Source organism: Etheostoma cragini, chromosome 8, assembly GCF_013103735.1.
Source record: "Etheostoma cragini isolate CJK2018 chromosome 8, CSU_Ecrag_1.0, whole genome shotgun sequence".
NCBI classification, from domain to species: Eukaryota; Metazoa; Chordata; class Actinopteri; order Perciformes; family Percidae; genus Etheostoma; species Etheostoma cragini.
In genome coordinates this window covers 11,837,460-11,846,791 of record NC_048414.1, presented here as the reverse complement: position 1 = coordinate 11,846,791, position 9,332 = coordinate 11,837,460, and the positions used below count along the sequence as shown (strand labels likewise).

General features: G+C 40.5%; 1 protein-coding gene, 1 long non-coding RNA gene and 1 other non-coding gene across 4 annotated transcripts in view; 2 read left to right on the top strand and 1 right to left on the bottom strand.

Annotated features, from left to right (window-relative positions):
- Positions 1-5,960, top strand: part of LOC117949321 — a 13,672-nt gene extending 7,712 nt beyond the window's left edge. The window contains exon 3 of the long non-coding RNA XR_004657672.1: positions 5,889-5,960. This is a non-coding gene — a long non-coding RNA (uncharacterized LOC117949321). The remainder of the gene's footprint in view (positions 1-5,888) is intronic.
- The window catches only part of map2k1 (mitogen-activated protein kinase kinase 1), a 10,060-nt gene extending 1,007 nt beyond the window's left edge, over positions 1-9,053 (bottom strand). The window contains exons 1-11 of one of the 2 annotated variants that reach the window (XR_004657670.1): positions 8,762-9,053; positions 3,686-3,896; positions 3,134-3,280; positions 2,856-2,933; positions 2,613-2,664; positions 2,175-2,299; positions 1,599-1,806; positions 1,312-1,376; positions 1,161-1,219; positions 1,034-1,079; positions 759-948 (exon numbers count right to left, since the gene is read on the bottom strand). Coding sequence is in view for 1 of the 2 variants with exons in the window: in XM_034879463.1 (XP_034735354.1) it covers positions 835-948; positions 1,034-1,079; positions 1,161-1,219; positions 1,312-1,376; positions 1,599-1,806; positions 2,175-2,299; positions 2,613-2,664; positions 2,856-2,933; positions 3,134-3,280; positions 3,686-3,896; positions 8,762-8,844 (1,188 nt within the window). In the remaining variant the exon portion in view is untranslated. Of the gene's footprint in view, positions 1-480; positions 949-1,033; positions 1,080-1,160; positions 1,220-1,311; positions 1,377-1,598; positions 1,807-2,174; positions 2,300-2,612; positions 2,665-2,855; positions 2,934-3,133; positions 3,281-3,685; positions 3,897-8,761 lie in introns of those variants that run through there. The other variant, XM_034879463.1, reaches the window with a different exon arrangement.
- LOC117949815 lies at positions 13-80 on the top strand. Its single transcript, XR_004657747.1, has one exon. It is a non-coding gene; the product is annotated as a small nucleolar RNA SNORD18 (small nucleolar RNA).
- Positions 9,054-9,332: the final 279 nt, after the last annotated feature.

Below are 9,332 nucleotides of genomic sequence, written 5' to 3'. Positions count from 1 at the left end.
ATTTTTGCCAGTCAACTATGATGATGTTCCCACTTCAGGTCCGTGTTTCTGAACCCTGATTATATGGAAGTCCTGAGCGACGCATTATTACTGCCTTGTAGTTTAAACGAAATTCACGTCATTAAGACTGAAATATATTGTCATTACAGAAAGACCATCAACCGCAGAGTACTGACAGACTCCTGAAGAACTTGAGGATAATGCTTAAACTGAACCCTTAGGCCAAGATCGCAAGACGTCTTGCCATCCTCAAGTAAGACCCTGCGGTAAGAACCTTAACAATCCAAGCTAGAAGAAAAACTTGTAGACTTTGTTTGTGACTTTGCAATCTTTTTGTTCCCTCCATAGGTCAAAATGCTGAAGCTTGGAAAGAAGGGAGCATTTGCCAAACCCAAGACATGAAAACTCTATACATGCAGACAAGAGTTTAGTGATAAATAAATCATTTGTTTCAAATATAAGAGTCAAACTCCTCATTCCAAATTGATTCACAAGGCTATTTATTTCACATAAGCTAACAGAGACTTTGTGTTGGTGCTGTTAGAACACAAGGCAAAGAGGAATGTCAAGCACACAGGTTAAGCAGCATTTATCATGATTAAATAATATGACCATTAGAAAAACATGGCTTTTCAGGCAGGCTTGCAATGCAGCCCAAGACTTGCTCATTACATTTAATTTCACATGGCATGTAGGTTTGTACACTAACCAAAGAATGATTGATTGCAGAACTCTAACTCATTTAGTACTTGGTTGAAAAAAATGGGTACATTTAACCCATTATGCAAATCCAGTCATTGGAGGGTCTTGGGCTATGGGGTTTGACAACAGGCCTCACATTGCTGTACCATGGGTGGGTGTCACAGGCTTATTGAGTCCAATGGTACTGCACAACCAGCCAGCAAAGTCGACCTGCTCTGCCTCAGACTGTTTGATGAAAGAATGCACCTGCGTTGGAAAAAAGAGGTTGGTGTGAGATTGCTAAAGATGTGAAGACACATTAAGGTGAATATTGCTAAATATGAACACTCACCATCAACTGTTTGAGGTCTGCTCTCTCTGCAGGATTCTTTACCAAACTGAAATGGAGACACAAATGATCTTAGTGTAGTGCATTTAAACCACTAGGTGGCATATTTTCACACATTACTCCAACATACCATTTGTTCACAAAGTCTTGAAATTCAGAGCTAAATATCCCAGGCAGCTTTGGAGGAGGCTGAAAATACATAAAGGTCAAGTAAGCACCTAATGGATGAAATTGCTGACAAGGGTGTGTTCATTTAGTGTAGTCCTAATGGGCATACTCACCTCATTGACTATGTAGTCAAGCAGCTCAAATATAGCCATTGGTGGTCTGCTGTCAGACCCATATGCTAGGGAGGAAAAAAATAAAGCCTCTGTCATAATTCAATGTCTCGTCTGCACTAATCATCACTCAAGACCACCAATATACTGTATGTCCCTTCATGACAATGCTGTCATTGATTTTTTGTTTTGTTTTTTTGTTGCTATGGTAAACCGTTTGAACAGACCTTTTGAAAAGGTTTTTCAAAACACTGCAGAATCAAAGGATAAACATGTCATGTCAGACTTACAGCTGCCTGGTCGCCCGGGGGGCTGTGGCTTTGGGGAGGACTCGCTGCAGCCTGCCTCTCCTTCCACTAGGAAGCCAAAAATCTGTTCCAGTTCCTTAGCATCAGGTGGTGGGATAGGAAAGCGTCCAATGGCCATCTCAACCAGGGACAGACCCATACTCCAGATGTCCGACTGAACCGAGTAATGGGTGCCCTGTAAACGCTCCGGCTGCACAACACGTGCAATTAAATGACTACAACCATTAGCGATTTGTATATTCAATAGAAAATTTGTGATGTACACATGTAAAAATGTAAATGGTTCAAGGATATTTAATCTCACATGTTCAAATGCTGAGCCTACTTTTAACATACCTAATGTTGAAAAGATGTTTGGCCCACTTGACATGAAGCCTGAATGAATTAAGCCAGTACCAGTTGATTTGTGGGTCATTGAAATTGGGAATTTAGTCTGAACTGGGTACTCTACTTCCCTTACACATAAATCTGAGATTTAATTCAATTGTAACAGGAATCGTACAGGCTAAAATGTGAATGAGAGCAGCGGGAAAGGAGGAATATGCCCATTTAACTCACAGACATGTAAGAGCGAGTGCCCACGAAGGAGTTGGCCATGGAGTCTATGAGCTGGCCGCTCACTCCAAAGTCACACAGCTTGATCTCACCACGGGAATTCACTAGGATGTTAGAAGGCTTGACATCTAAAACAAGAGACATGCAGTATATTTAGGAGAACATGCTGGGCAAGCTGTGGAAAGCACCACAGAGCAAACGGCTGCAAGGGCTCAGTGCAGGTTTGTGTGTTATAACATTTCCTTTCATTATTTAAATGTACAACACTGAGTGCAAGGTAAATTCTATGCATATGAAATAAGGGAATTACTGTAAGGTGAAGATGAATACTCTAAAGTCATTTAAAGTACTTCATTGATACATTTTATGGTCTTGTAAAGGGGGTCTTGTAAATCCTTATTGGATTGATAGAATCTTTTAGGAAATGAAATAGTGACTGACCTCTGTGCATGATCTTGTGTTTCTCCCTCAGGTAGGAGAGCCCTTTAATGACCTGGAAAGACAAATATTGCATATCAGCGCAGCAAGGATTAGGAGTATTAGTTGTGCAAAATACATAATGTAATTTACTTTGTACATATGCATCAGTGATGAACAGTTTTATATCCATAAACAAAAACAAATATATCTGTAGTGTGCCATCCAGAGCCCCAAAATGGTAGGATGGGTGTTGGAGCTACCCACAGCAATGCTGACTTTGCCAAGGATCTGCTCCGGGATCTTGCCTGCCTTCTTCAGCGACTGGTCCAGGGAGCCACCATCCTATAGCCAGCAGGGAAGAAAAATATGGGGAGCATTTGCTGAAATGGCTCTTTGAAATTCAAAACATTTAAACCAAATAAGTTTCTCTCAATACTAAGGAGGTTGTACATGGAGGAAAACACATGCCAGATCCGTTCAGCTTATTTAAAGTGAATGCTGTATAAACACACTGGTAGCCAGAACCTATTAAAGATAAGTACCATATGCTCCATACAGATGCTGATTTCGCCATCACTGTAGAAAGCTCCGTAGAAGCCCACGATGTAGGGGGAGTTACACTCATGTAGCACCTGCAGCTCCCTAATGATCTGGTTCCTAATGGCTGGTTTGATTTCCAGGTGGATCAGCTGGAACACAGCAGAAATCAGCTGTTATTTATGTTCTCATCATACAGAACAGAAATACACAGAGATTCCATGTTCTTTTTGGACGGCTGTGTGCACGCACACACACAGAAAGCACATTATATACTATACATGTTATGATTAAGAAAAAACTGTTTTGGTTGGTGTGTGGATCTCACACAGTGGCTCTTGGACAATGTGACACTGTCCCCCTAACCCACATTTTATGTTGTTCACAAACTACTGGAAAATGACAGATTACAGAATTTGACTCTACACACTCAAAAAACTGATTCCTGTAAAAAAAAAAAAAGAAGACGTTTATTAAATTTTACGTATGTCATTTTTTTTTTCACAGTGTCTTCACTACAGCCCTTACTACAACCAGCGATCAGGGCTGCCGCTTACCTTCCTCGCCATAATCAGACCAGAGGGTCGGTGGGAGACCTTAAAGACAACTCCTCCGTTGCCGGCACCCAGCTCACAGATCTTCTCAAAGTCATCGTCCTTCAGCTCTCCCACCTTCTGCTTCTGTGTCAGAAAGGCCTCCAGGCGTTTCCGCTGCTGCTCATCCAACTCAAGCTCCTCTAGTTTCTTCTGCAGAGCCTCCAAGTTTGTTCTTAGATAGACGATGAAGAAAGACAGAGAGAAAAAAGAGCTCATTGTGAGTTTATTTGTCCCTAAATAAATAGAAGCTTGATTCCATTTAGATGGAACTTTTGCAGATTTTCTTTGCCAGAAGCACAGGCTGACTACTGTATCTATTGTATTGTTGAAACCTTGGAGAGAAGACAGAGCTTTGTCTGTGACAACTACTGCTGCACATGACCACGACAACCATCCAAAAGAGCCAGAAGGCAGGCAAAAAGGGTTGCAGTTTGTGTTTTAGTGTTCCTTCCAGATCCCAGTGTGAGGAAGCTTGGAGGTCCTCTGATGACTAGACCAATCAATTGTCGAGAGAACTCTCCTGACATGCTGCTCTCTGACCTCTCCTTTCCCTCCCAGTCCGCTTTCTCAAAACATTGTATGTACTGCAACACAAAGCCAGCCTAAGCTTTTATCAGTGATTTTAAAAGAAGTTAATGAATTATCACCAATAAGTCGTCATATTTCAACTGATTAGATATTTTTTTTAAAACAAGTGTAGATGTCTGTTCATGGAAACAAGGCACAAATGGGTATTCATGAGTAAATATTTTTGAGTAAATGTTTTATTAACTTAAAAAAGATTTAATGGTAAGGATATCTTATATGCCTAAAAGTGTTCATGCTACTATAAAAGTGTTCCATCCTTTATAATCTATACATCTTTCATATGTGCATGCTTATCTGATGATAATAAGATGGTTTTCTTCTTTTATCTTTGTACTTAATCATGAGTCAGCAGTGAGCAGCCAGAGCAGGGGCAGTACGCTCTTCTCTCCGCTACTCCACCACACAGCAAAGAGAGGGTTAAGTGGTATTATTTTTGACAGTAGGCCTGCATATCCATGGAGACGAGGTGCTGAGTTTGAGTTGGTTGTGGGTAGTGTGGGCGTTTTGTCGACAAGAGCTGGAGGTGGAGGAGGCTGTAGATATTGAGAAGAGTGCACACAATATGTATGTGGGAGGGACTACAGAAGCTGCACACAGCAGCCCGCACCCCTGGGCGCAGGAAGAAGCGAGGACTATGGTGGCCTTTTGTTCTCCATCCACACAACGTCCAAGGACATCTAGTAGAACTTGAATGCAAAAGACGCAATATTTCTACGGCTTGCCACAAAGTGCCGGAAAGATAGTGGCGTTGCTGTTATCAGAAAATGTGGTGTTGAGACAAACATGCATAAAAGCCCTATTTTGCCTTGTGACTTTAGTTTGCAAAAGGATTTGTCTACTTTACAGTACTATAAAGGCCATATTTTGCCATTTTTAGTCATTAATTAAAATAAATTAAACTGGCAATTGTGAGGCCTACACACTGTTTCCCTTTTAAAGCTGCTGTTTTCCCACTAAAACATCCTTGCTTTTGAAACCAGATGACTTTGAAATGTTCCCAATTTTGACTCCCATTATAAATGAGCTAAATGAGTTAAACTCATGATTAATGCAAATTAATAGTATCTCAAGGAAGGCATGATTGTATTTAAAAAAAAATCTTTTCGTTCTGCAAGAAAACTCAACAATAAAGTGAAATGTCCGCTTTAGCAGCCACTTGTATATCTTTGACTACAGGTCTCTGCTGATAATATTACATGCTTGACTGGCATTAGGTTGGCCACTTAATGGGCCTACACTTCTCCCATTGCTGCCAGCCATTTCACACTGAGAAAGCATTTTGCGGGATGTAATGGCAATTCCTTTTCACCAGAGTGGAATGGTCTGGTTTCAATAAAATCCTCATCGCATTAAGCTCATTCTGCACCCAAAATGCAACAGCTAGTATGTGCATCAGACCTTACTGTGTGCTGGAACAAAAATAACTCAACACAATGTACTAATGTATGTGTCTGGTAAGTTTTCGTCAGTTTAGCTATAATGTTGACATTGGGACTGAGACTAAATGTCATCTGGAATTATTGCAATCTAAAAAAATGTAATTAGTACAGGCTTTTTTCACAAAACCCATTTCAAGATGTCACAGTAGAAAACCCCAGGTGCAATTGTTAAAATTAATGATGGTTGAATCCCATTTGGCTGCTTCAGTTCCAGGGTCCTATAGACCGAATCCCTGTGATGTTGCACTAACCCAAAAATCACTTCCGGATAGACTATTTGCTGTTGATTTGAACTGCGGAAATATGTGAAAGCGGCAAACTTGTTTATTTCTGTTGTCATTTTCAGCGTTTAAGTAGCTTTTAAAGATATAAAGATAAACACCTTGGTCCGAGCTATCTGAGCTGTACTCTGCTCTGCTTATCTTCTATACTGTGTTGCTTTGATAAACCAAATCTAGCATTACAAACAGCAACATCTCACTGCCTGTAGGACTGACATTTTCTTTAGTTTGTGTCCCAACAGGTAAATTTGATCTCCAACTTACCGTTAGTAAAAGTGTTGACATAATAAGAACCCATACAGGCCTCTTCTTCCAATCTTTCAGTAGTCCCAAACATACACACCCATCGTATTATACCACACGTGGAGCAAATAAGCTTGCTTCTTTAAAATATGTCATCAACTTCACTGATCTGCAATCGTTTGGCAAAGCTCCAGCTTTTCACAAAAATCACCCTTACACCTTAGGGCCCTTGCAGAGCAAAAATTTGGAAATATAACTTTTCCTAGTAATTTTTATAGAGGTATTTACCCTGTTTGACCTGTATACTTTTGGAGGTGTTCATGCATCAACCTACTTCTTCATGGTCCATACAATTTCAGTATGGATGTTGATTGGCTGGGAAACTTACAGTATTTGGTTCCTTTGGCATCTGACATACAACATACAGTTTCATCAGTAGATAAAACTAAACTTGTATTGTAACCTTTTTAACATTTCTTCTTCATGTGGGTGAGCAGGAATTTGGTTGTATGCAGTGTTAAGGAACAAAATGTGTGCACAAGTGCAAGGGACAACTGTGTGCTTCTGTGTGCAGATCCATCATCTACCAGCACCGGCCTGAAATGGGATTTGCTTTTCCTCAGAGCTTCAGGCAGCTGAACGTGTGGACCCATATAAAACTGTCTTTCTATGGAAAAGTGGTCTGAGTGACACCAGGCTGCGTGGCTTTCTGTCAGCACAGTGTCACAGTGCACAATTCAGCAGTATTCCTGGACACACATGCACATGCATATATTGTGAGTCTCTAGACTCTCAGATGCAGAGACTTCCAAATATCTGATTCGGAGATTGTTGCTTTATTCTGACGTGCTGCTCCTCTGCCTGTTACAGCTCAGCTCCAGCCAAACATTATGTCATCATCATTTACCCCGCAGTGCTGTGGAGATAGGTCTGGGTTTGGCAATGTGAGACTTTGTCATTATCAAACAGCAAAGCCAAGGCACAACTCCCCCCTGTGATGGATCCTGCTTCTTAAATGTCAGAATGTGCGGGTTTACATTATCTTAAATTTGCAGAATGTTATTGAGATTTAACGCATTTGATTTTAGTCCATTACTTTTTAAGTAATTAATTGCAAAAGACACAAATGTATGATTTAATGATGGAAATTTCACCTCTACAACACATTAGAAAACCAGCCATTCACAAGGAATGACATTTTATGTAATTTTCATCTAAACTGATGCAGCTTGTTGCTGCTGGACTGACTGGGCTTTTCTCTGTTAACGGGAAACTAGAGCATGGTGTCACAACTATTTAATATCTCCATTATTGTGTTTTCGTGAACAGTGATGGGAAGAGGCCTACTCAAAACTTATCCAACACACAGATATTCTTCTACATGCTGCCTCCCTGCACAGGTCAATCTCTGATTAATCACTGTCCATACAAAGTGGGCTGTTAGCAATGGTTCCCAAAGTGTGGTCCAGTGACCGACCCCTCCCAGGGGTCTTTGAGCTGGATTAAAGGGGGTCCCCAACAAAAAGGGGAATCATTTATTTTCACTATTATTCCATCCATAAGTAACACACTGAAATAATTTATGACTATTTTGGTCATGGGTTTCATACACTTATTGTAATTAAACATCTACTGTACATGCAAAAAGTGTATCAGATACAGGACCCTTGACAGAATCTTATCAAACTGGGGTCTATGGTCTAATTTGTGTCAGTTTAGGGGTCCTTAATGCAAAAAACGTTTAAGGAACACTGTGTTAGGGTGAAGGAGGGAGCTGCTCATCCATGACACCATGAAAAGATGACCGGAGGACATGAGAGCTGCACATTATAAAGCTTTTTAATGGCAGACACACACTTCAAATACAGATACAAATTTGCCTAACAAAGGCTCAGTTCCATCAAGAACATGCTTTTTTAGTTGCTTTTATTACCTATATTGGGGACTGGGTTCTTCTTTTCATACCCTATCATACATGACATTTTCTGGAAGGACAATCAAAATATCCAAAGCCGGTGAGCCAGCCTTGCACAATACCAGCCCCCTGGAACTAGCTCACCTAAATGGAATGCAGTCATATAATTACAGCTGTGTTTTTCCTGCTATGACATGCCCACATGTCTTCTGGAAAAAAAGGTCTATTGACATTGTTTAGATTTTCTCTGCTGAGAGGCACTGCAATGTAATTAATTCATGAAATCAAGTAACAAAATAGCTTGTTAATTGGAATTGTGAACATTTTAGCAGTTGTAACATTTTGTGTAAGTGCCACACACACACACACACACACACACACACACACACACACACACACACACACACACACGGGTTATTCAGTTATCTAGCCTATGTTCCTGCACTTGTCACAAGCCGTTATAGTAGCCTATATTGGACATATATCTAACATTCGATCAATCACAGAGAATTTATCAATATTCCTCATTCTTCCTCTTTAACATCATTAGTAGATGAACGTTGACACTCACTCTGTGGCTCCGGTACCGTTGATAGTGTTTCCATCGGGGATCGGGTTGAGTTGGATCGGCTCTGGCTTTCTTCTCTTCTGCATGTTACACACAAGAAAAAAAATCACGAGCTAAAGGAATAAGGAAGGAAACCCAGAAGAAAAAAAGGTCTGGTTTTAAAAAGGCACAGTGAGGTTACTCAAGAGAGACTGACAGAAGAAGACCCACAGCTTTTTCAGTCATGAGCTGGAGGAGCTGATATTCTTCTTAATGGGTGGATGTGAATGAGGAATTATCCGGGAGATGAAACGTCACAAAAAATATTTACATTCGTCTTCCGGACAGCATGGCTGTGTTTGAGCCGGCGGCCCCTCTGCTGGTGGTAGGTTGGTATTGACCTACCGTCAGTGGTGGAAGAAATAGCAGTTCCAAAGTGCAGACGAGTTCAGGTAAAAAATACTAATGTATTGGTATCAAAATATACTTAAAGTAGCCTACAAAAAGTAAAAAATATTCACTATGCAGAATGGCCCACTTAAGAATATTGCATATTATATTATTGAATTATAATTATTGACAAAGCAATATGAAG